Raw genomic sequence first — 26748 nt, 5'->3', positions numbered from 1 at the left:
GTTTATGTGTAAATTTTTAGGATTTTTTAAACTGGGTCATTTATTTTGTTTTTCTTGTGAATTCAGAGTTGTTTTTTAGTATATTGTGAATATATATTTTTCTTTTTCTTCTTTTGGTCTAATTTTCCACACACTTTTTGTACTGTTGTTTGTCTTGTAATGTTATTGTTCCTTTAATAAAGATTTTTTAAAAAGACAAGAGAAGTGAACTCCACACAAATCTTATGCACATGTATTTGGGTGACCGGGGAACTTGGGAGGACACTAAGAAAGTAAATCAAAATATCTTTATTATCTCAACACAGGCAGCAAGACATACGGGAACATATTATTTCTGACATTTGTTATTGGGTATGGTACATATAGCAAAAGAAATTGAGGAATATTATTACTTGGATACAATGAAATGTGTTTCTGTTGTTCACACAAGATGTGAAAATGTGCCTTTTCCATTCTTTTTTTGGACTCAAATGTCTCATTGATCATGCTACTGCAACTCTTCCAGCTGCTCCCTCAAATAGTCCATATATCTGTGGATGCCTGAGATGCGCATGCGGCTCCGCTTAAGTTCTGTGTCTTGAATCTGTAACAACCCATAAAGGCAAAAAGCAAACAATTACAAACCTGTGAAACAAAGAGGAGAGGAGAAATAAATCAGGGCAGCTTGTTTTGATGTAATTTCAGCTTCCTACCCCTTTAATGAGGGTCACTTTCCAGGTATTGATACGTGTAACCAACTGAGTCTCTCGGTCATTGATCTTCAGCAGGTGGTTATCATGGCCGGTGGCCAGTGCGTCCATCACCGTGTCTTTGTCTGTAAATAGCTACACAGAGAAACACAAGTGAAAAATGTGTCATGTCCCAACCAGACTGTTGTTGCAGGATATTCACTGTCATCAACATTCACTTTAGATTGCTATTGTTCTGCTAAACTGTGGTTGTATTTTATCTGTTAATGTTAACACCCTATGCAGTCATTTTGAATGATCTCAGATTAAACAGAGCCAAACTGAGAGAGAAGTGCTAATCAACATTTGCAATAAAACTATAGTCTCAATCATAACTTACCATTCTAACATCATCTGGTATGTCCTCCTCCAACTTGTCCTTGGCTACTTTCTCCAGAGTGGCTACAGCAATCTCTCGCACCTTCTCATTATAGTCATCTTCCAGATCTCGACATTGGGCAAATGTATGATTGTGTCAAGGAAAGTGTTAAAGTCCTTCTCTGCTCAAAAATATTTTTTTAATTGTTTCTAATGTTGGATGAATGATGTATTTTAAGTGTTTGACACTGGAAGGCTGTTTTCACGTTCATCTGCTTAAAGTGGAAAGTTTCTCTGTGCTCACTGGTAATCAGATTTTTAGTGGTCGGCCTATAAACAGGATTTATGACATCACAACTATTTTGGACACCAATCCTGATCCAGTATTCAATTTACACAAGTGTGATGTGGAAACTTGAAGCCTCCAGTGCACAAACAAAGAGAGTGGACTTTACCATGAATCAGGAGACATCTTGTGTCCAGCAGGAAAACCTTTGAAATGAAGAAATATTTGCATATTTTCATACTGTAGATTCTGGCATTTTTAACGGGGGAGAAGGAATAGATGAAATTTTAAGGATTTTAAAGTCATAATCATACTTTTTCGCGGAAAAAAAAATCAGACACACGATTTGTTCCAAGGAGAGTATTTTTATATGTCTTAATACATGTCCGGAGGGGATCTTTAATTAGACCATTGCTAATTTTGTATCTAAACTATGTGTGTGTGTCACCAAATGCTGACATTTAAACAAGACTGGATTAATGGCCAAGATTATATTTAAATTGAAACAAAATTCAAGTTGGATTTCAAGAAAGTCCTTTCTCTAGGTGAGGAGGTTCAGGTGCGGGTCAGGTAAGCCTATAATGCCTGGATGCCCTAGTGGATTAATGTGGGATTGCATCAATAGTGTTGAGACTTATCTTGATTTCTATTTCAAGAAAATAATGTCATGCACTTAAGATAGAACATTAACAACCAGTGTTACTGGAAATAATCCCAAGCTTTTAGGGTGATGCACAGTAAAAACAATAAATAAATAAAGGATATGTCCCTTGAGCTGTTTCACTGAAGATGACAACCATGTCTGAGATGTTGGTGTCAAGCTTTTTGATGATATCCTGAAATGAAAAGGCAGCATCACTGTGTAAATGTTAAAGTAAAGCACAGTAACACAGTTTTTTGGCATGTGTATATATACTACATAATACATAGTACAGAAGGTATACACACACTTACCTCCAGCTGGCTGACCAGCTGAAAATCCAGCTCCATAAGGTTGTTACAGAGTAGGTCGATTTCATCATTGCACTGGGTGACCTTGACCTTCAGGAGTTCTGGTTCTGATAAGTGCTGCAACTCTTCTATTTTCTAGAGAGGTGTCAACAGGGGACATATTGTTATACTAATCAATAATACACAACAGGCCTGTTCCAAGTAGCAGATTTATTGAGTTATCTGGATACGTTTACTGACAATGACCCAGAGCAAGTCTTTTTAAAACATTATGGCCCTCATAGCTCACCTCTTTGTGTTTCTGCTCAAAATTTGCCAATATTTGTGATGCTCTGAGCTGGTAGTGAGGCACAGCTTTAGAGTGACCGCTGAAGAAGGAGTTCACCTCTGCTTCTCTTCGCTTATGCTCAGCCAGGCCTATTTCACATAACTGCACACACAGCTCCACCATTTGGTGCTCAAATGTAAGTATAGGGTCAAGGAATTCCATGAATAATTTCCGCTGATTTTTTTTTTCTCATCAATTACACACCTGCATGGATTAGTAAGCCAAGACAACAAAGGATATGTGTGAAGCAGAGTAGCGACTTCTGGCAGGTAGTGTATTTTGTCTGCCTCTGGATCATCTTTGAACATGTCCTTAAACAGATAAGACCCATCCAGGAACTCCACAAAGGCATCCTGTAGAAAAGAAAAACTGAAGTGACACACAGCATGTATAAATGCTCAGTGAACAACGACCGCATCACCAAATCTGAACTTTATATTACGTGGTGTAATTGTAGCTCAGCTTCCTGTCTTTGCTTAGCCTCAGCAGCTTGTTGCATCTGCAAGCCATCACGTTTCATTTTCTCAAGGTCATAGTGGTATTTTATCAACGCCTCCTTTTTCTGCACATAGACAAACATGATTTAATTTGTACAGTATCAATATAGCAAATTATAAATCACCATGGGCACAATTTCCAAACAAAAAGAAAATTATCTATAAAAATGCCAGTTGCTTAAAGTGAAAAGACTTGCGTGACAACTTGGGTTTGTGTCAAAACACACCACAATTTATACTCACTGTCTTCTCATCGAGATATCTGTAGTCTAGGCAGTTCAAGTTTGGAAAGTAGGCAGCAATGAAAAGTTTGTAATCGCCCTCCTCAGAGACAGGATTTCCAAGTAGGTTGAGGGTGAACAGGTTCTTAAATGTCCTGAGATAGAGCACCTTTGAAATGCATTAGATTTGCATTAGGTAAAGTGAACAAATGTTATATATCACTTGCAATATAAATGCAGTATATTACAGTATTCATGCAAGGCAAATATGTTACATTGTCCAGCTGTCCGACGAGGTTGTTTGAAAAGCAGAAAAAAGTTAGTTTCTCAAGTGTGTCCATGTTTTCAATGACAGGAATTTTGTTGTTGGACAAATTCAGCACTTCGAGCTTCCGCAGAGACTCCAGACCCTCAATTTTCTCAATGCTGTTGAACGACAGATCTAAAAGACACATTGAGACTGACCGTCATGATTGCTTGTAGTTACAGGGCTCATATTTTAAGCTTTTTTAGGTTTATCATGCCATGTTGTCCACATGCAAACTGTGAGCAAAATATCAATACAAAGCTTCATCCTACCGAGCCATGTCAGATTAATCAAACAGTCCAGACCCTCAATCTTCTTTATGATGTTGTTGTTCAATTCAAGCTTGGTCAAGGACTTGCATTCCCATAAATGGTCAATCTTTAGGATGTCTGTGAACAAACAAACTCTTAGCTAAATACCCGAACCTAATACACATTCATACACTGAATGAATTTAAATGATAGGTTCACAATTTTTCAAGTCTGCATGTCTTTAAAACAAGTCAGTTGCCTGTATGAGCACTGAAAGAGGTTTTCCTCGCTGTAATCATTCCTCCTGTTCATACTGACTTACATGAGGTTTCAGCAGTCTGAGTTAATCATATCAAGTGGATACGTGCCACATTTACAGACTTTTTAGCATAAAATTTCCTCTTTGTGTTTCCTTTGACAGTGTTTTCCTGTTGAGCTCCGGTGGAATTTGGTACTAAAAAGACTGTAACGTTGAAATATAGAAAATATAAGATATCTACTTAATTTTAATATTTTGGACAACTGAAGCTTCATATTAGCAAGTGTGCTAATAAGCGTTTTGCACAGAAGGAGGACTGTGGATTTTGGCCCCCGTCACTCACAGTGCATTATGGAGGGATCTTCTAATGACCAGTATGAACAGGAGGAATGAAAAACCTATTTCAGTGTTCATTTGGGAACCTGATTATTGTTTTCAAACAGACTTGAAAAATTGTGAACCCGTCCTTTAATGTTTTTTCTCACTTCTGTATTGCAGACATAGATTAGAAACTTCATCTAAAATGATTCCCTTCATCTTGGCAATAAGCTCAGCCACATCTTGAGGACTTTCCTCTATTATTGCCTTCTTCAGAACCGCATCTTCCGTCAAAATGGGCTGAAAATGAATAAAATAGTGGCTCATCCTGCAGCTTGTGGTGTTGGAGGCACACTTGACTTCACTTTACCCTCTGCCAAAAGGAGAGAGGTATGACATATTTTGTTAATTTGGAGCTAGGTTTGTTCAGTTAAGGATGATGTCAAACGATAATGCAAGAAAAAAAAGAATATGTAATTTAGATAGGCTGACATTAGCTAACACCATCATTAGATTGAGTGAATGGGCTTGCCAGACAATTATCATTACCGTTAGCAAACATTAACAAGTTTATACTACCTACCAATGACAAAATCTATTTACTGTTGTTTACTTCCGATATAGACAACTTAAAAAAAAACCCCGAACAAACAAATAATACAAGTTTTTGTGCCTAGTAAAGTCAGTATCTTACCTCTTAACCTCTGTTGTTTAGACGTTGTTACATAGCAACAGGCTGACTCAAAGCTGCGTTCAAGTACCATCAAGTGATTCTGTTAATATAACCTTTCAACCTCAAAATATACTCGCTTGACTTATAAATATTTATAATAACAACGCAAAACAAAAAAAAAAAACGTTTAGCTATGATGACACTAAGATTTTGTGCGGTTGATTTCTTTTGTTTTAACATCTTTGTCAAAAGTAAAATATGAGCTATATCCATTTTTCTATTTTCATGTTCAATATTTATGTTCTATATTTCAAATGATTAATGCCTGAGTTCATTGTTTTATTGTTGTTCTCCGTAAATGTATATACAATCACGATGCACTCTAAAGTGAAATTCATATTTATATGTATGGAGATGTTTTTGAACGCAGCTTCAGTTGCTAAATATGACCGACAGTAATTTCAGCCATACATATTGAAATGTCTGATTTTTCGTCCAATAGGATTGATCTATGGGCGGGGCTTGGTATTACAGTTTCTGGGCCTCAGCCTCATTCCCGAGCGGATTGTTTGTTGTCAAAATGGAGTTCTTACTTGGCAATCCCTACAGCACTCCCGTGGGCCAATGTATAGGTACGTTAGCCTTGAAAAAATTCTTTTGAGATGTGATACTTTTTTCACCATACAGAATTAAAACTAACATTTGGTGTTTACCACTTGGATATAAGGTTGCGCCAGTGGAAATTGCGAGCTAGCAAGCATCATCGCAGCAAACGTCATCCACTTGGAAAGAGCTTTCAGCTAATGTTAGCCAGCTAACCTATCTAACTTAGTCCGCCGTAATAACAAGTTAATTGAGCTGAATCTGTCTTTGTGTCTATGTTGACAATGGTGACTTATTTACATGTGTAGTTTAAAAGGAAATTAAATGAAAGGGAGTGGTGGGGTCAATGTAGTGACTTGGCTTAACAGAGCCATAGCCAAGTTAAATCTCAACATTTCCGTAGTTGGTTAACAGCACAGTTGACCACACAGCTTGGTCAGCCTGGTTGATGTTTAGTTTTGAATGTACACAGGCTGGTATGATGCTTATTCGTCCTGCATGAGAGAGGAAAGACATGTGGCCTACCACATCCTTTTGGTGTGGTTGCATCTATCTTTGCTCATTGTTTGCAAGCTGCTCAGAGATGAACAACCTCTGACCTAAAACAGGTGTGACCAAGGCTTTGCTCTGCCTTCACCATGAAAGAATGACACACATGATGAGAATAACTCTTCTGTGAGATCTACTAATAGGAAGTTTTGTTTTACTCTGTAATGTTAAAGTGTAGTCTGGTTGTGAAAATGTTTTATTCCTTATTAGTTAAGATCATCTATAGAGGCTCAGTGATGAGGAAGTATCCACATTGGATTGCCTGAATTTCACCCACCCCACTACACCGTTTTACAACAACATCCCTACTGTTGTGTTCCTGTTTACAGAGAGACCACCATCCTTGGTTCTATTAGAGGATTTTCTACCTTTACTTTCTAATAGCTGTTACCTTCTTAACTTGTAAACAGTTTTGATTTGAGTTCTAATGCCAGTGTTTATGAAGTTGTGTAAACGATCCATAAGATTTTAAGCAGGTTTTTCTGTGTTATAAGACCCTACACGACAGATGTAAGCAGAACATCATTTTCTCATAATGCTGATTTGTGTTGTGTCCACGTAAATGCAACAGCTGCCACGCAAGCATTTGTTGTTTACATATTTTCTTCTGACAGTCATGTAAAGCAAGCTGCTGTTTTATAAATAATGCCTTTGGGTAGATCTCAGTCTTTCTCATGTTCTCACCCACCTGTTTTCCCCTTTCTAGACACAGCAAGTACTGACAGATAATATTTTAGTCAAGCTCCTGTGTGCTCTTGATTAAAACTATTTCCTTTGGCCAGGGAGAGTGTTGCCCACCACCCACTGGTTAGCCGCTGTGTGCCATGCCATCCAAGACACCCCCCAGGCGTCAACTTTGAGCATGAGCTCTAACATCTTATTCTACAGAGGCCCTTCTAGGTCATGCAGTGGGTTGTGCATAGCACATCTTGGATTTCCCCCTTTTTCACTTTCGCCTTGAATCACCAGCCTGATCTTTCGGGTTGAGTTGCTGCAAGGTGCAGAGTGGCACAGCGTTTTACTGCTGCCGTGGTGCTGTACACCACAGCAGCAGGATGAAGGATCAGCTTACGTGACACAATGTAAGAGAGACTGACAGAGGAGACAGAGAACAGCTGACGAGGCATTATCAAGAACTTTATAGAGCTTTTTCATTTCCTAAGTGACTGAGAAGTGGTCAGATGGTGAATGATGTGTACAGGTGTGTGTCATGTGTGCATAACTTTGTCTTGTCATTTAACATGAGGGGAGGTTTAAGCCTTTTATGTCCCTTTCACTTTGACCACTTTGCTTCACTGCTCAAACCCTTTTTTTCCCCTAAAACCAAACATATTGATGAGAGGCTATTAGTGCAGAGAGCTAAAGCCAAGCTGTCTGTCAGTATGCGCTAGTTGATTTTGGCAGATTTAATTGAAAGGAAGCTTTTAAAGCACCATTGATAAAAGAAGGGGGAAATATATTAAATATTTCTAATAAATTAAAGCTATTTTGTATGCAATTCTGTTGTCTGTAGAACTTTGTAATGTAGATGGGCCAATGGATCAGGTGACTCTGGCCTTTTTTCTGTCCTTGAATGTCATTTTAAACATCTCTGGTATCCACATAATAATCCTTGACATTGTACAAAAGTTAGATTTAAAAGTTGTAATGCAAGAATTGCTTCCATTATTTATGGTTCCTTCTGGTTCTATGACCAGAATTAACGAGGATTTGCAGCCATATCCAACATTTAGGTCACCAGCTTTTGGCTAGCAGGTTGTATTTTTTGTTGTTGTTTTTTTTTTTATTGATGAGGTATTTAAATAATTAGGAAGAGTTAACTAATCCTTGAAAAGGGATAAGGATAAGTAGAAAGTGTGAGAGCAGAGAAAGGAAGAGCCTTAAAAGGACAAAAGGTGGAAAGATGGTGCCAGAGAGGGACAGAGATTTGCGGCTTTGTTGGCAGTGCGAGGCACAGCCTGCCACTGTTACAGCCATGTGATCGACTGGCTTCACTGGTGTGGCATCCATTCCCAGGACTGGGCGGATTGACACAACACCATGAATGAATGCACTCAGTGGACATTTAACTTCATTAGCAAGGCACTGATTGTTCAGTTTCATTCTGGTTCATCTCACATCGAGAAATCAGATTTGTTTTTTTTCCTCCTCCTCTTGCCACCTAGTATTTGCCCTGCTTGGACCCGACAATCCACTTGAAGAGATTACATGGGAAATCCCAAAGGAAGTAGCTGGTTAATTCTTCCAAACTTATGTTGTACATGTTGTACAACAAGACACATCACAGTGTTTTTAAATGCTGCTCATTTGAAATTCATCTGATGTCTCTCTATTTTACTAGATAAGTTTCTTTTTTTGAGACACACACACACAAAAAAAGGCCAGTCTCTTGGTGCTTGCCCAGTCTGCGACAAGTTGATTAGAGAGGGGAGGTAGAGCATGAATAAGTCATGGCTGTCAGGCTTGTCCAATCTTGAACTCTCCAAAAGGAAGGCAACACGGCTCAGTGAGAGGCTCTTGGCCTGGGCATGACAGCCTGCTCTGGTCCTCTGGGCTTCAGGGAGAGGAGCTCCTACTGTCCAAGCTCAAGAATCGTCTAATGAGAATCTATTGAGTGTCAGGCATAGGAACCTAGTCACAGTTTGCTTCAGTAGAAAATCATTTTCTCTTTCATTGTGGATGCCACCTCAAACAACTACGATCCTGAAAGAATATCAGCATTCACAGACATGATGGATGGATTCCGGGGGACGAGAGAGGGAGGAGGAGACAGAGCGAGGAACGCAGTGATGACTGCGATACCAGTTCATCACTGTAGCCTCTCACAGTCTCTGGATCGCATTATTTCCTGGCTGTAGCCAAAATTATATTAAATGGTAGGGTGGAGTGTGAAGGGGAAAGTGGGTCTCATGAGGCTTCTGATTTCAGCTGTTATGACTGAGTACACAACCACATCACACCCACAATCAGCTTCACTTTCCCCTGAGATGTTAGCTTTCCACTTTCCAGCTGACTGTTTGGCTCTCGTTTAGTTGGAGACATCAGAGCAACAGGTGGCGGATGATATTTTATAGAATAAAAGGGTTGCTTGCGAGACTTGGAGATAACAATGTTGTAAAATCTAAATGGAATAAAAACTCCATGAGGATTGTAGTTGTCTTATCTGTTGCCTGATCCTTCATTCCAAGCTTTCATGAGCTCTACCAGAGATTAGTTTCCAGTTTGACTATTTATGTTCACTAGAATTTATCATTTCAATAGGAAACAGCTGGAGAGGAATTTTTGACATTGTGTTTATTTTCAAAAGTAGCTTCACAGCGCAACAAAATGCTTATAAGCAAGTCATTATAGCATGTGGACACAGTTTACTGAATTACATTTTAAGATTATGACCAATAGTTTGTGGTGCACGTTTCTTATCGCCCGTATCCACAACATGTTTGTCCGTGAACTGAATAAAAATAAACATCAGAGACGCAGAGCAATAAAGTCTGTCGCCACATGCTGACTTGCTTACATGACACTTTTACTCTCAATGTTATGTAAACCACAAGATGCTTTAATTAGTCTGCATAGACTCAAGCACCGGTGACAACTGAGCCCGGCTAAAATGCAGCATCACACTCGCTAGCGAGACAGCTGGCAGGGGTGTAAACAGTGGATTAGGTATCAAAAATAAAATTTTACTTCAGCGCCAGCCGCAGTGTTGGTCTAGGTTGTCTAGTAACTAGGACTTATAATACTGAGGTGTGTCATGTCCCCACAGAATTAAGCCTAAACTCTCTGTAGGCAGTGATGTTTCTCTCCACAGGAAGTATGGCCTGGTTTAAACTGAAATGATTTTGGGTATGAACATATTACATTAGGTAAAAACTGGTGCTCTGTTAATTTGTGTTTTTATTAGTTCACTACAGTTTAACCTGCAATAAAGTGTCATTAAAGATTCTGTTGAACTCTTGTGTTTTCCTCCAGAGCGGGCCACAGATGGAGGCCTACAGAACGAAGACTGGACCCTCAACATGGAGATCTGCGATATCGTAAATGAGACGGACGAGGGGTGAGTTCTAGAGATGAGTCGTTATTGGCTTATATCTCACATTATCAATGTTCTGTAGGATCAGTGAGGCCTTTTGGTCTAAAGAGACCCGGTTCCTGTGTTCTAACAACAGTTTGTACTGGAACCTTCTTTGTTTTCTTACACACTGGCTGACTGAGTGACTCAAGCAAATAATACACTGACTACTGTTCTTCACCAACAGACACTACAGAAAGTCTTTTGTTTCCTTTAGGTGTCACTGTCTGATTGATTGAATGAAATTCGTCTACATTGAAAGATGTCCAGCCTGCTGTCTTTATAAGACACAATCTAGATTCTGCAAATGTGAGACAATAAGAAACAAAATAGCATTTTCCATCACTCCTATGAATACATCAGTTTTATCAGCCTTCTCCTGCATTTAGAAATCAAATGAGATGAATCAGAATCAGATGCTGAGAAATCGTTTTGTTCTGCAGCATATAATTAACAGAGAGTGTCATCATGTAGCACTTTGCAAACTTTGCTTTCTCCCACAACACCATTAAATCCACTTGTAGTTAATGTATCCAAGAGAGAAAATTGTTTGTTAACGTACAGTAAGACACACTAATCAGTTCCTTTTTATACAGAACGTACTTTTTTCAGGAAGAACATAAAAAAAATGTTTTGTGGAGGAGTCTGTCTTTTTCCATTTTCCCTCAGCACTTCTCCTCTTCTCTCTTCCCTTGCTTTTCACATTCTTCATGCCTACACACAGGCATTGTCTCGGCATGCGACATGGGGCCCTTTCTGTCACACTCAAAGACACACACACACACACACACACACACTACCAGAAAGCGAGAGAGATTGTGTGTGTGTGTGAGGGAGTTCAGCTTCACAGAACACAGAACTTCTTGTCCTCAAGATGTTCAGCAAGTTAGACGAAGTCTGGTCAGCTCCAAAGTTTGAGGTTCAGGAGATTCTCCTGAACTGAGAACAACTTTTTTTTTTTTAAATGACATCCAAAAGTTAAAAAAAACAACAAAAGGTAACTGTAACAGAGAATCGGAAACACACTATGGATGTCGGAGACAAAGCTTTTTATCGTGCATTATGTTCTGTTTCCATCCATTCCTATCTATCACCGTAGTTCATGAAGGAGTTCATAAAGGCTTATTACATCAGGCAATGTGAGGCAGAGAGCCAACCTGAACTCTTTATGCATGGACAGCTTTGATCTTGCCTTGGGAGAAACAGATAGTCACGCAGAAAGAAAAGAAGAGAAACAGATGGTGTGACGTTTTTTTTTCTCTGTTCTCATCAAACAGTTACACTGACAGAACGACTGGCATCTGTTATTGTGGCACAGAAAATCCTTTATTCCAACAAAGTCAAAGATGTTAATACCGACTCTCAGCTGGGGTGCTTTATCCAGCTTTATCTTTTCTGCTGTTTCCCTTTAGGCCAAAAGATGCTGTGCGGGCACTGAAGAAAAGACTCAGTGGCAACAAGAATTATAGAGAAGTGATGCTGGCTCTGATGGTAAGAAGTTGTTTTTTTTTATTGTAAACTGGCATTAAATTCATCTGATGTAACCATGTCTGTGCTTTTGTTGCTTTTCAGTGTATAGGCAACATTAAAGGATCACACCCCTGCATAAAACTCTCCAGATCTTATGTTCTTGGTCATTTTATTCCACCTTCAGCCCACTGCCAAGACTGTTTTTTTTTTTTTTTTTTTTTTTATCTGCCTGATATCGCTCATCTTTTATTTCGTTTATAGCAGCCGTGCTTTTTGAGCTGCGTTCACATCCACCCATGTCTTTGATAGCTCTGCTAGTTAAAAGCCTCCGCTGCGTGATGAAAGCATCCAAGCTGAGATCTGTGAAGAGCAAAGTCTTTTTCAGCTGCCTGGTTATCGCGCACAAACTTTCCTCCTTTGCAGTTTTATTCGTCAAGCTTCTATCTCTCTTTGATCCTTTTCCCTCTCTGCAGGTGTTGGAGACGTGTGTGAAGAACTGCGGACACAGATTTCACGTCCAGGTGGCCAACAGAGATTTCATTGATGGTGTTTTGGTCAAAATCATCTCCCCCAAAACCAATCCTCCAACCATCGTACAAGACAAAGTCCTGTCTCTCATACAGGTATCGGGGCTGTATTTAGTGTTTATATTATTTTTATGATTGTAGTTTCTGTTTTCCCATCATGAAATCATTGCTCCCCGTCAAACCTGGCCTAACGGACGGGCACCGTATGCTCCGCTTCCCAGGTGTTGTACCACAGACTGCAGTCTTTGGTGCTATCCGTTTACCTGAGGTCACCTCGGCCGACAGGTGGTGTTCTCTATCTCTGTTCCCGCTGTCCTCTAATTATTTATAGCGATTTAGTGAAGGCTATTGGAGACCCCAGGGACACTCCTCTTTTAGATGCAGTCTTTCTATCCTTTGCTCGGTCTATTTACACCGTCTGGGAGGATGTAAGGGAGGCTCCTTGACCATACTTTTTCTGTTTTTTGTGAAGGATTTGCAAACAGGAAAGGAACAAAATATTTGTGCTGATATTGTGATGTAAAAGGACTGTTCAGTGGTTTTAAGGATATCAAGTGTCAATTGTTTAATGTGTATTGTATGTCTTTGTGTGTGTGTGTGTGTGTCGTGGTAGGCCTGGGCCGACGCCTTCAGGAGTAGCCCTGATCTAACTGGGGTGGTCCACATTTATGAAGAACTGAAGAGGAAGGGCATTGAGTTCCCAATGGCAGATCTGGATGCATTGTCTCCCATCCACACACCACAGAGGGTAAAAACATAGGAATACATTGACAAACACATATTTATGTGTTCACAGTAATGGTCTACAGGCTTACTTTTTTCTCACAGGGTACACCAGAGGTGGATCCAGCCATGATCAAGTACCTAGCCCCTGCATCACCTGCTGCCGGACCTCCTAAACCTGCCCCTGCCCCGGCCCCTACCTCTGCCACACAGGTGTCCCAGATGCCCAGCCCCATCACAGCAACTCCTGAACAGGTGAGAGGCAGCGACAGCAAACCTTTGACCAACGATATTAACTTGTTACTGCAGATGTTGCTTGTAAAGTGAAATCAATAAAGCAGATTTTATTAAAGTTATTCAATAAAGCAGCATTTTAAATAACCTTTGACTGTCTGTGCTTTCAGATTGCCCGGCTGCGTAGTGAGCTGGACGTAGTGAGAGGAAACATCAAAGTCATGTCGGAGATGCTAACAGAGATGGTCCCCGGCCAGGAAGATGCCTCTGACCTGGAACTGCTTCAGGTTAGATGAACACACTATGAGGTCCATCTTAACCAAATAAATTAAATTTTTCATCAGAGTGAATAACAGCAGAAATAAATCTTATTTTGTGGACATAATTTAATTTTTAGTGTGGTTTTATAATTTCTGAATACATCAAAGCAAATAAGATTAGATCTGATTATTTTGTTTATTATATTAAATTGTCGAGCTACACATCATACTAGCACCACTATTCTAAAACAAAACACTGAATATAGGCTTTATTTGCTTCCTTAAAATATGGAAGTGTGCTGCCTTGTTTTACTCCACTGTAGCAGCATCAATAGAACTATAAATGCATATTTACACAAATTGTTGGCGCTATCATACCCCTGGATTTTCAAGAAGACACATGGAGTCAAATATCTCTTACTGCTAAGCTCTTTTTTCATGCAGAAGACTTAATGAATTCCCTCACACTATGCATGATGTTCATTGAGAAACCAAAAAGCTCTCCAACATGATATGTCAGCTGTAAAGTGTTGTAATTTTTTGCAGCCACCAGGGGGAGCAGCATCTTTAGTTATCAGAGAAACCGCTCAACTCACAGTCATGAGCCACTTGGCTGTGGTAAAATTCCTGGAATTGGCAGTTAACCAGTGGTATAGAAACTCATGCAGAGTTTAATCTCCTCAGGCCAAATCCACTCAGGTATTTGTGTCAGCTGCAAGGATCTGGGAGTGTTAAGGCACTCGTGCCAGTTGTAATGCTGATGTGGTACCTGTTCTGACATTTTTTTTTTTTTTTAATTTCTTTCTCTCTTTTTCCAACCACCACAGAAGAAGCCTTTAAAGATGTTTTTATGCAGTTGTGTAAATTTTTCCGACTAGCTTAACATTGCATCCCTGACCTAGGGATAAAAAAGATCTACTCTATTTTATAAAGACAAGACATGCAGTATATGGATATTGTCCAATTATTTTTCCCAGAAGCTGTGCAACCACTCTGTCAAAACTGAGCTGCTTTTGTATGTGCCCGACAAAATTATTTGTTAGTCATATTTTTTATCTGTGGATATATCTAGGAGCTGAACAGGACATGCAGGGCTATGCAGCAGAGAGTGGTTGAGCTGATTTCTCGTGTGTCTAATGAGGAGGTGACTGAGGAACTGCTGCATGTCAATGATGACCTCAACAACATTTTCCTCCGATATGAGAGGTACGATCAATCATTTACCACATCAGAACATTGTTGTGAGAATGCTTGTTAGGACTTTGTTGGTTTGCCCAAACTCAATTTCAAGACTAAATCCATAATTTTAGAGATGAAGCTGTAAATGTGATTACACCTAAGCTTTTTTTTTTTTTCTTTTTTTGAGAAAACATGCTCGACATAGATTCGGCATGTACTGTTGAACACACTTTGAGCGAGTCCAAACATCACAATGTCAGAGATCTGCTATGAAAAGCTGTGCATAACTGTTTCCTTTTAAGCATTCTGTGGCTTCAAATTGCCAAAATGTCTCTTTCATGAGGTTTCTGAAGATGAAAGACATTTAAGCATTTGAACTTAACAAAGCGTGTGGTAAAAACATTCAAAGGATCTTGTGTTGCTCACAGGTACGAGAGGTACAGGTCGGGTAGAGCCGCACAGAACAATGGGGTGAGTATCATCAACAGGAACTCTGCATGCAAAGAGCAGAAATCAAACAGCCAAAATTCTCTCTTAGGATACCTTGTTTTGTTTTTGCTTTAAGCGTGTTTTCAGAAAAACTCTTATCTTTTTTTCCATGTTAATACGTCTACATTTGCATCGCCTGTGGTGAATGCTATTAAGAATACTATGAGAGATGTTTCAAACGTAAATCAGTCTGCATAGCCAGTTAGTGTATATTAAATGTATTAATTACTGTTTACTATATATTATAATAACAAACAAAATCCACTGCAGTATTATTATTTAATTCAGATGGATTGCATTGCAGACCAAACTCCAATTTGCTATTTTGAGTGTACATTCGCCAGTATCAGTCATTCGCCAGAGGATTGGGGGAGCTCTTACTTACATCCCACGTAGCTGTTTGTGTTTGCATTCTGTTGATCTCTCTGTGTGCTCTGTCTGTTTGTGTTGTGGCTAGCTGATGGAGGCAAGTATGATACCACCACCACCACGTTCTATCCGAGCCCAGTGCGCTGGGATGAACAGAGTGATGAATGCTAATACGTCTGCTGTATGGAGCTAATGCTCAGACCCACATGATGTGTCAACATCAGAACCACCGTGTGAAACTAGATGCTTTGTGTTCTTCTCTACCCTCCTTCTGTCAAATACATCTGAAATCCTGTGCAGGCGTGTTTCTGTTCAACCCTCAGTAGTGTTCCTCCATATAGCCCCCAACCCACAACTAGTAATGTCTCAAATTGTGTAAATAAACAATCCTGTAGAACTCCAGTAGCTACAAAATATTTCCTTTATATACAACCTGCAAACACTGAACTTCATTCTCATATTTTAGTACAACCTAAAGTCAAGTTAGAAGCTCAGAAACTCTGCGTCTTAATGTTGTTTCTCATGTACTTAATTAGTCATTGTTTTTTGCTCTCTCTTTCTCTCTGTCCCCTCTTAGATGTTGAGTGAGGCCTCAGAGGACAACCTGATAGACCTGGGCCCAGGCTCCCCTGCTGTAGTCACGCCACGGATCACCTCCAGCCCTCCGCCCCACTCCTCTGCCGGGGCCACTGCCTCCCCGGCCCATAATTCAACCACAGCCTCGCTAACCTCTGCACTCGGGAGCCTCGGTACGAACAGAACGGTGTCAAGTCTGTCTGTATCACGAAAATGTTTTTTCACTCCATATTCATTCTTGCTTCCAACTCCAACGATCTAATTTACACACTCGCTCACTCTCACTTGGCTTTTGAGAAGCAGCAGAGTGTATAAAAGGCTCATAATCTGGCTACTAATGGGAAATGAACCCAGCAGCATAACTGATTACTAGAGACTCTTCCCCACCACTGCTAGCTCCCCTGATGGTCTCTAGAAAGTCTCTGTATGCTGTAGTATTCTGGTAAAAGCTTAGATATACTGCAGCTCTTTTTGTGGAGTCAAGTCAGCCACCCTGTAGCATAGAAGTGCTGTGAAGGATGACTTTTCACAAGACGGCCGATGTAGATTGGCAACTAAACCTTCATTGCATTGCTTCTTTAATTCCTTTATCCTGTCACTTCTTTTGTCATGTTTTTTTTTTTTAACCTTTCTTCATCATCCTCCTGTTTTCTCCTTCTTGCTCATTCTCTCTTCTCCTCTGCGTTCACACCATCTCACTTCAGATGTAGGTTCAGACAGTGCGAGAGGCGCTGCGTCTTCTCTACAAGCCCGCAACCGGGATGACTTTGACATGTTTGCCCAGACCAGGAGCAGCTCTCTGGCTGAACAACGCAAGAAGTAGGTCTATATTTCACTTTGCTTGTGAGCCCAGATCTTCATGTCATTATTCAGGATGTAATTTGGTTTTGTAAATTTTAATATCTGAAGTAGAAATCCACCCTCTGACACTTATACATTGTTCCATGATGTTCACTGTTTTTTCATAATGATGCATCAGTTTACTTTTCATTTTCTCTATCTACTGTCCTTTATAGATTTATTTGATTTGAGGTATTTTGAATACCTCCAGTATACAGTTGTTAATCTGTCACTTTCTCTGCCAAGAACTTGTTGTATTCAGTTGTAGGTTGAATATTTAAGTACAGGAATGATATTGATAAAGTAAGATGGACACGATTTCACAGTTAAGGAAAAGGTTTCGGCTATTTAGGCTACTTTTCCCTGAGAAACTGGTATATTTTCAGCAGTACTGTGGATTTGTTTCTGTTCTTGCATTTCTTCCTCCTCCTTTTTTTTTTAAAGCACATTTCATGTCTTTTCTCCTCCAAAAATAATATATGAACTCATCAAATCCCATTCTTGCTGTTCCTGAAAAAATAAACAGTTATTCATGGAAAATAAAAAATATATTAGTTTTGTTAATTAAAGTATAATCAGAATGGGTCAGAAATGCCAGGTATTGTTATTGTTTCATGACAGTGTTTTAAAAAGACTTTTAAGGTGGATATTTCCTTCAGTTTTATATTATTATTTACACTGATTGATTTTTGTCAGCGTTTTTAATTTTTTATTCTGCTTGATTCTCATAGATATTGAGCCAAACCAGCTTCTATGCTTTATCTCATCTATATTTTTTTATGTGTTTGTGGGCAGTGTAAAGTATGAAGACCCTCAGGCTCTGGGCGGCCTGGCCTCGGCGTTGGATGTTAGACAACAGAACACAGGAGGGGTGAGTACACTGAAGCATGTAGTTTAATACAGCTTTTGCCCAGATATGAAATGTGGGCGCTGCATTATTTACATGACTGACAAGTCCTCTTGTACGAGTCCGTCCTCAGCCCTCCGTCACTTCCTGCATGTAACATACTGTAATACTGTATGTTCTACAGTGACGTTTGTCCTGTGTGCGGTGATACTTGAACTTTGATCAAGCAGAAAGGTGAAGGTGTGTGTACTGATTATTGGCAGTACTGAATGGCTTAAATAAAGATCTTGCATTGTGAAAGTAATAAGCATGGCTATAAGTAGAGTGTAAGTAAGCACTCAGAATGGGTACCATATGAATAACTTGCAGATTCTACATCCAAACCATTGTCACTTTTTTTGCATTTGTTCTGGGCAGAAATTTGTCTCAGCGGTTTAGTCAGTCATTAAAAAAAAAAAACATAAATTATATTTTCTCATTCCTAAACCTGATATCAGTTCTTTGTGAATCCAGTTTTTGTTGATTTACATAATCAGTTTGCACAGAGAATTAAGCACATGCTAGTTTCAATTTTTTTTTTCTGTCTGAACACACATTGCAATATATTTGCATGGTTATCACTATGTACACAGACAATTCTGAAACCTGAACCACCACACACACAAGCAGACACACAGTGGGGATTACACACACCATCCCCTTTTTTTGTTACCTCAGGTGCCCTGTGACAGTACTTTACTTGAGGGAGTTTAGTCTTTTCTTTTTTCCTTCTTATTTTCCTCATTTACATCTTTATGGAATGAGCCTTTCACCACTTTGTTTCATTCTCCCTCTCTTTTTTTTCTCCCCCTTTTAAGTGACAATCGTCTCTTGCATATTTGACTTCTGGTCTGTCTCTCTCTCTGCACTGTGTGCTATGCTGTGGTGGGGCCTGCTACCTCTCTTCTCTTGTGTAAGGTGTTGTTCTGTTGTTGATTCAGCTGAGGGTAAAAGGGGATGATAACCCAGCAGATCAGGAGCTGCCCATAGACAGCTGGCTTATTACCCAAGGAATGGTGAGGACTCCATCCTCAGTGTGTCCTCCTCCCTTCCCCTCATGTCCACCATCACCCCCCCTTGCTGTCAATCTCCTCCAAGCATCATCCATAATCCTCATTTTCAGCCTCGCCTCACTCTGTCCTGGAATGCTCAAACAAGCCCAGTACCAAGAAAGTGTTTTCCCCTAAAGAGCATCCGCCTCCATGTTGTACTCTAGTGTTGGGCAATATGACGATGTACACATAAGACGTTAGAGATTTGTCAACTGTAGCAACAGGGCTGCTTTGGCAATACTGAAACAGGATTGTTACATTATAAATGATCTTTATTGGTCCAGTACTTCATTGTACTTTACTGTATCAACCAAATCCTCTCTGGTTATTTCATTTAGAAGGAGTTCATGAATTGGATTTCCAGAATATGGTATAAATCACTGCTGTGATTATAAAATCACATATACTGTGATATAAGATTGTATCCATATTGCCCACCTCTATTGTACTCAGTTAACATGGGTGTTAAACACTATACCCATTACTGATTAGGGATGGACATTTTAAATAATTTCAATATTCGAGTACTCGCATTAAATTATTATAGAGTACTCGAGTACTCACAGAAAAAAATCTAACATCACAGGGTCTGAAGTGAACACCCAAGCAAAAATGCAGATATGAAAGTTTAACATCACATAGCCAGCACTGTATATTCATTTCATTTATTTTGTCAAAATACTTCCAAACATCACTCTTATTCCTGGTCACCATTCTGCCTGTCCTGTCCAAAAATGTAAACTTTTAATATAGAGCAGGGTCAATTTACCCACTTTATTAGGTACACCTGTGCAATCTAATACAATCTAACACAACAGCTCTGTCATAAATTCTATTATCTTATACATTTATAAATTTTCAGTTTTTGTTGACATTGTCAGAAAGGTGGTAATTGTACTTTATGTTTATTATTGGTCATAGTGGGTGGTGGTGGTGTACTGGAATGTATTATATTGAATAGCGTTCCTAATATTTTGTCCACCCCATTAACATACATGACAGGGGCAAAATATTAGGAACACTTTTTAATAGAATGCACTTATATAGTACACCACCACCACCCACTATGACCTCGATAATAAACATAGAGTACAATTATCACCTTTCTGACAACGTCAACAAAAACTGAAAATGTATAAGCTTCGTAAATATAGAATTTATGGCAGAGCTGTTGTATTGGATTGCATTTGATTGCACAGGTGTTCCTAATGAAGTGGCCGGTAAGTGTATATATATACTCTATATATTTATATGTCTTTTTTACAAAGCAAAAAATAAATGTGATTACTCCTATACATTGAACAAGTACTGAAGTCCAAATCGAGTACTTTAGTACTCATGCCCATCCCTATTACTGATATCAGCCTTTTACGTTAATTCCTCCCCCCTACGGTTGGAATAATGAGCCTGACTGATCTCCAGGAGCTTCCATCAGCTAGATCCATCTCTTAACATTCACACGCTAAAACAACGGAGGAGTACAGATACCACCGCTGCACAGAACGGTCAAATCAAGAATGACGAGCAGTGTGTATTCATAACAGCAGTGCATCAAAGCATTAAAAAAAAAAGTGATAATGTGTTTGAGACTTCTGTGTAGCGGTGAGTATTTGTTGGTTGCACTCTAATGGTCTGTGGATCTTAAATAATAAAGTAGATGTAAGTAACCTCACATGTCCCATTCTAACCAGGAACAGATCAACCGACTAACTGATGTCTCAGTAGTTGTAATATTTTTAACCGACTGTATGATGAGTGTAAATGTTTGAATATAAAGAACGACACTTTGCTGTGAGTAACGGTTGGGACAAACTTCTTCACACAGTATTTTCTCTCTTATTCACACAGTCGCATGTGGGTTTTTTTTTTTTCTTCTGTGAATGACTTTCCCTGCCCCACTGCCTTGGCCTTGCTTTTGATATGCTCCTCCACTATGTTAACTATGATTTCATGAGGAAATCCCCACCTGTGTTCTGGTAGCATATAATAGGATCTCATGAAAAGGGTTTTGTTCTCTCTATTCAACTTTGCTATCAGGTTGACGTCAACCGTGAACTTTGATGCATCACACGGGTGAAACAAAAGACTTTTAGTATTGTGTATAAACTCAGTGCCTTTTTTTTTTCTTAAAAAAAAACATGCAAATAACTCTTGCAGTGTCCCTCCTGATGGATGAAATTTCTTTTCAGGCACATAGAATACAACATCTAAATATCATTGAAAAGAGTATTGTTCTAAAGCTTTTTAATTGTAAATGGGGAACATAACAGAAGAATTTTTTTTTTATCAGAAGCGTGTCAATCACCACACACTTGACTTTTGCAGAAAAGAATAGCTAATGTATAAGAATAGGCTTCTTCTCCCTTTCCCAGCAGTCCCGAGTCAGTCAGATTGTTTTGTGTCCATCACATACATAAACATAAACGCAACACCATCCACTCTGACATGGCTTGCGTCATCACAGTCACTGCACGCTTGCGCTCCACGCGTCCTGTGTGGTGTGCGTGTGCTGTGTGTGTGTGTGTGTGTGTGTGTGTGTGTGCTTCACGTATGTGTTGTGCGCTGTGTGATTGCCCTGCCTCTCAACGGTCCCTGTGCTTTTCGGCTTTTCCCATCCAATCAATCTCTTAATCACGTTCAAGCGATTTGCTAATTAACTAATGATGTGGAATAATTAACACTGCTGTGTGACATTAGTCGGCAGCTGTTAAGCCATGTCAGCACTACAGAACTAATGAGAACAATACACAAGCTGGGAACTCCTGTTCTCATCGAAGACAGCTGATAAGCAGATCGTCGCACATGATTAAAACTATAAGAGCACAGACTTGAGAGGGGCCGAGTGTGTCTTTTCTTTTTGTCATCATTTGTTTTATTTTTATCATTTTCCTCTCTTGAGCCTTTTTGTGATTCCTATTCTTGTTGTTTTTGTATGTGTGCGTATGCGTGTGCTACAATTTTTTGGATTTTGTTGACGGGGTTGGGTGTCTTTCTGTTGTGTGGCTTTGGCGCTGCCCCTTGGTTTGTCCATGGCTTTGCTCCATAGATCCCCGTATCGCAGTCCTCTGTCATGGATGACATAGAGGAGTGGCTCTGTGCTGACGTGGTGAGACTTCTTTACCTTGATTTATAACTTTTTCTTCTCTTCTTTCTCTCTTCTTCTACCCTCAGGTTTTTGTTTAGTTTTCTTTGACAGCACGTTTCATTCATCCGTCTCATATAACTGGACACCTTCAACTTAAGTTTCTTTTAACTTCACATCCTTTCATTCACTGTAACTTTATTTCCACCAATGACTGACATATAACAGTTGAGTGTGAGGTCTGACTTATATATGCTAACATAGTGCTAATGACAGTAGCGTTAAAACAGCTGATATGATCTTTCTTAAAATATGCATGTGGAGGTTGGGGTGTTGGGCTCAAGAAAGTTCTTTAATGTGTTCTCCTGTGAGAAGTATGTGGAAGGATGCATGTTTGACGGATCCTTCATGAGTGACTTTATGGATTTGTCAGAACTTTTTGTGAACTTTACAGGCATCTGACTTGTATGATGCTTTGTGTTGCTGACTGTTTACTGACATTTTTGTGTCTATTAAAATAAAGCCACCTCTGTTTTTGATCTTTTCTGCCAAAATGGGTTTATTATCTTCTCACTTCTCTTTATAGAAAGGAGATGTTCCAGAGGAAGGGGTAACCAGTGAAGGTACAGACTGCAATTACAAATAAAATGAACAAGTTTTATTATTTTTTTCTTCCTTATATAACATTCAACTCTGCATTTCTCTGAGTCAAATCAATTTGTTTCTTTCAGAGTTCGATAAATTCCTGGAGGAGAGAGCGAAGGTGGCAGACACTCTGCCATCTCCCCCCGGAGCTAACCCTGCTCACCCTGTCCGTGCCCCTAGTGGATCCCACAAGAAGGCTGAGCGGACGGAAGATGCCCTCTTTGCCTTGTAGACTCTTCTCAGAGAATCTCAATCTCTCTCCAGGGCATCTAAAGGTCCTCGCCCTAAATGATTCCCCTCAAACAGTCCCTCCAGTCCCATTTCATCGCTGACCGGCAGTGGTGTAGCAAGTGATCTCCACCTCCTTGTAATTCTCTTTCCACATTGTTGCCCTAACATACAGAGGTCCGACATGTTCACTGCGCACTACTGTGTTGCGTTTTACTATATATGGATGTATTAATCTGTAAGTGTGGGATGTACGCGCAGCCCTGCATCTCATTTGTAACGCTCCACCAAAGGACTTGTTAACATGTTAGATGAGGTTTAAAGATGTGGTGTATTACTGCGGGATTAATGGAAAATTTCACTGCAGGTCCACGCGTCAAGTCAGTATGGAAGCATACAATTAGGATTATATTGTGTTGTTCGACTACATTCGGCTAATTTTTGCTAATTTATGCATTTATTGTTTTAATGGTTTGTTCTGTACTATGTACTAGCGCTGTGGTTATGGTTGATTCATGCATAATTTTTTTTTCTACAAATAGTCCAGTTAAGAGTTGTAGTCATGCTTTTAATACTGAGATATGTGTGGAATGGCAGCATATTTTATTACCCAGTTTGACTGAAGCAGAGTGGAGAAAAGACTGTTAGCAGGCTAACATCGCTAACAAGGCACATTATAGCTAAATTATAGCTAATATTGATAAACGGTGTATGCCAGCATTCCTTAACCAAAGGGAATAAAGACTAAAAAATCTAAAAAAGCACTTGTTAGGATTCTCTGTTATGTATTTGAAATGGCTAAGGGGAAGGAACGTGCCCATGGAATATTTCTCATCAGTCTTTTCAGTCTCTGAAAAGCTAGAAAGAAATTAGCTGAAAAAAGTAGCTCTTGAAACTTTTAGCCATTCCAAAGAATATTTAGGCTTTAATGACCAATCAGCACTTAATTTCACTTGTTGAACAATAATTACATTCACGTGTTATAGATATTATGGTATCATGAACATTTTCCTTCCTCTGCTATATTAATGTCTGTGCACTTTGAAGCAAAAACAAATCTGTATTTTGTCCTTTGTGTTTACAAGATGGTTACTATTTTTCTAGGGGATGGGAAGTGATCTTTAGATTGACTTCATTTTGCACATAACTTTTCTAACTGTTTAATTCAAGCACATGTTCACAAAACACATTCATAGAAGTGGATAGATGGACTTACAAAGTTGTGATTACAAAAGGTTTTAAGAATAATAGAAATTACATGAAGATGCAAGACAAAAAAAAGGCATTTAAATTAGTGGCATGACTTAGCGCCGGCGTCATAATCTTCTAAAAGATAAAATTTATAGCTTACAATGCACTATTGTAATGGATGTATTCATATAGGTAGATCTTCACATACTCTATACTATGTATTCTATATACCTCAAAATACAGAAATATTAGTTTCTGTATCTGGTTAAAAATGTATTGGCTCATAGTAATATCCAGAAGGCAGGGAGGTTTATGTATTATTTCATCCCCTGATTGTATTTTTATAGTTCATGTAAAAAAGGAAAAAATTCATGTTTGTACACTTCATTATTGAACTTTTTGTGGTTCAGGCTGAAGCACACAGTGAACAAACACAGTTGTACTTTCTTTGATTTGTGCCGTCAAAGACGTATTTTCATTCTTGGTGTATTTTCATGATTCATCCGCTCTTGTTAGAGCTGCATACAAACATTTCTGTGATTGACTGATTTCAGAAAAGAAGCTCTGAAGCTTTGGTGTACTTAAGATCACACTGAGGCAAAAGCAATCCTGTCTTCATTCCAGCTCTTTTGCTGATGCTCTGGTTTGTTCTAACCTTGCTCTGCACTTCAAAGATTTTTTTTTTCTTCTTTCAGTCCATTAAAGACCAAAAGCCTTGTCAATCCAAGGCAGACCATTTGAATTTCCTCCCAAGTAGTAAAAGCCTAAACATGCGTCAAAATTACTTGTTGAATTATACTTTGTCAGTATAGGCCTCCCAGTGGAGAGAAATATTCATGATTTGTTATATTTGTTAACCTAGATGCATTTAAAAATTATTTGTGTCAACATAATCAGTGTGATTAAATATTTAAATGTATTTTAGTAGGTTTAATAAAATTGCCAGGTAACTGAGATAATAGCATCAAATTTACAATCAACCACTGAGTCCACTTTGAAAAACTAAACAATGCAGGCGGAACAAAGATGGTTACTAAAAATGTAACAGGAGGTCCTTTTAAAGGGAACTTCAGTTTTTTTTTCTGTGTTAATATGTTACGAATCTCTGGACCTGTAACAGAGTGTACTGTGTTACTTGCTTTTATGAAGCTTTAGTCTTGATTGCAACATGTATTCCTCGAAATTCTGGCTATGTCAAAATGGTTACTGAATGTCTTTTAATACTGATGAATCAGACATTTAGACATGGAAGAGAGACTTGTTTTCTGTTCGTGGATGTCTCGTGTCTGTTTGGCTGTGCCGTCTGCTGCCATTACTAATGGTCAGAAATCTGTTTGACCTAATGCACGTATGTAACTGCCCAATAAAACACTAGCAATGTGTGACCTCTACCTCACAATTGTTTGTGGTTATTTTACAGTTGAGGTTGTGTGTCTGTGAATCTCCCACTTCCTCGTGCACATGCTGATGCAACAGGCCCTCAATCTTGCACTTCACTGGCCATTCATTGTCACATGAGCTTCTCACCCCCCCACCCCGTCCCATTTAGTAGTTCATGGACACTTCATCCTTTCTGCTTGGCATAACAGCTTAGCATACAGAAAATGTAAACAACTCCTTTTGTCACACAGATGTTTATACAAGTTTTACTTCTCTTAAAGTTTTTGTTACCTATAGTTGCTTGTTTAGCATCACTGGCATGTTTCCAAAAGTGAGCAAGACATTCACCTTTATGCAAACATACTCCATCACCAACACTACAAGGCCTGCCGATAGGCTTTTAATATTCATCCGCTCCCTCAGTACTGATAACAACTTTGCTGTACTACTCTAGGTCAGTGACCTATTTCCCCAACATGCCTTTGTGGGGCGACCCCTTTGTATGCACGTGACACATTATAATTTTAATTTATCTGATGCTTATTTTTCTGAAAAATTCTGTGTTTTCAATTGTTTACATTATTAATAATTTAAATGTTTCGTTTTCTGGAATAAGCTTTATTTTACTACTTTACAGAGATAAATTAAGTATATAGATTGTTACATTTGTGCCCAGTCTCAAAGTTGTTGTTTTTTTTGACAAAATATTACATTTTTCCTCATTTTATCGTACTTTGGCCACTTGTATCCCTCCAGGTTATTTCCCTGCTGCTGCTTCCACTATTATAGGAGAGAAACACATGATGTAATCACTAGACCAGAGATGTGACGTCAGATCACCCCACTCGGTTTCTGAGCTTCCCATTGGACGATTTTCACTGGTTCTACAGGAGGAGCCGCCGCTCCGCGTCAAACAAACTTGACTTTCAGTAGCCCCACGCCTGCTCGGCTTTGATTGGCTGTCGGGGGCAAACCCACAATAAACACATGCATGCTGTTTCACTCAAAATGCAATGTTTGGTGAAATAATAATAATGCTAAACATTAATTAACAACCATAAAGAACTGGAATAAATGAGCATTTGTTGCATTCTGGTACACATTTGTGCTCAGTAGATAATTATTTTACAGTACTTTTCACATTAATTCATACGAGTATTCCGGAGACATTCTAATAGTTTGTCTAGCATATTAATGATCATGTCTTACTGTAGATTTTTCTATAAAACGATATCCTTATGGCCCACATGCTGCTA

The 26748-nt window shown here is 39.1% G+C and overlaps 2 protein-coding genes across 5 annotated transcripts; one reads left to right on the top strand and one right to left on the bottom strand.

The window, feature by feature from the left end:
- Positions 1-272: 272 nt before the first annotated feature.
- drc3 (dynein regulatory complex subunit 3) lies at positions 273-5263 on the bottom strand. Of its 2 annotated transcripts, none has more exons than XM_044330146.1 (13): positions 5159-5263; positions 4632-4837; positions 3909-4025; positions 3605-3771; positions 3352-3498; positions 3054-3173; positions 2852-2964; positions 2573-2747; positions 2287-2418; positions 2098-2168; positions 1069-1192; positions 693-824; positions 273-583 (listed from the first exon to the last, which is right to left on the bottom strand). In XM_044330146.1, the coding sequence occupies exons 2-13, from the start codon at positions 4789-4791 to the stop codon at positions 488-490; spliced, it is 1554 nt and encodes a 517-aa protein (XP_044186081.1). In that variant the 5' UTR covers positions 4792-4837; positions 5159-5263; the 3' UTR covers positions 273-487. The 2 variants fall into 2 exon arrangements, with proteins under 2 accessions (XP_044186081.1, XP_044186082.1); XM_044330147.1 differs by lacking the exon at positions 5159-5263 and adding an exon at positions 5048-5149.
- Positions 5264-5654: 391 nt separating this feature from the next.
- LOC122966147 (TOM1-like protein 2) lies at positions 5655-25503 on the top strand. 3 transcript variants are annotated; one of them, XM_044330142.1, is made up of 16 exons: positions 5655-5769; positions 10262-10346; positions 11774-11852; positions 12305-12454; positions 12972-13106; positions 13187-13336; positions 13486-13602; positions 14648-14781; positions 15183-15225; positions 16190-16361; positions 16893-17007; positions 17824-17899; positions 18856-18930; positions 22013-22072; positions 22635-22671; positions 22780-25503. In XM_044330142.1, the coding sequence occupies exons 1-16, from the start codon at positions 5718-5720 to the stop codon at positions 22923-22925; spliced, it is 1626 nt and encodes a 541-aa protein (XP_044186077.1). In that variant the 5' UTR covers positions 5655-5717; the 3' UTR covers positions 22926-25503. The 3 variants fall into 3 exon arrangements, with proteins under 3 accessions (XP_044186077.1, XP_044186079.1, XP_044186080.1); XM_044330144.1 differs by lacking the exon at positions 18856-18930 and having other exon boundaries at positions 5657-5769; XM_044330145.1 differs by lacking the exons at positions 18856-18930; positions 22013-22072 and having other exon boundaries at positions 5659-5769.
- Positions 25504-26748: the final 1245 nt, after the last annotated feature.

The sequence above is a fragment of the Thunnus albacares genome, chromosome 17 (assembly GCF_914725855.1).
Source record: "Thunnus albacares chromosome 17, fThuAlb1.1, whole genome shotgun sequence".
NCBI lineage: Eukaryota > Metazoa > Chordata > Actinopteri > Scombriformes > Scombridae > Thunnus > Thunnus albacares.
Note: the sequence above shows the minus strand (reverse complement) of the source record. Positions and strands in the feature narration are given on the sequence as shown.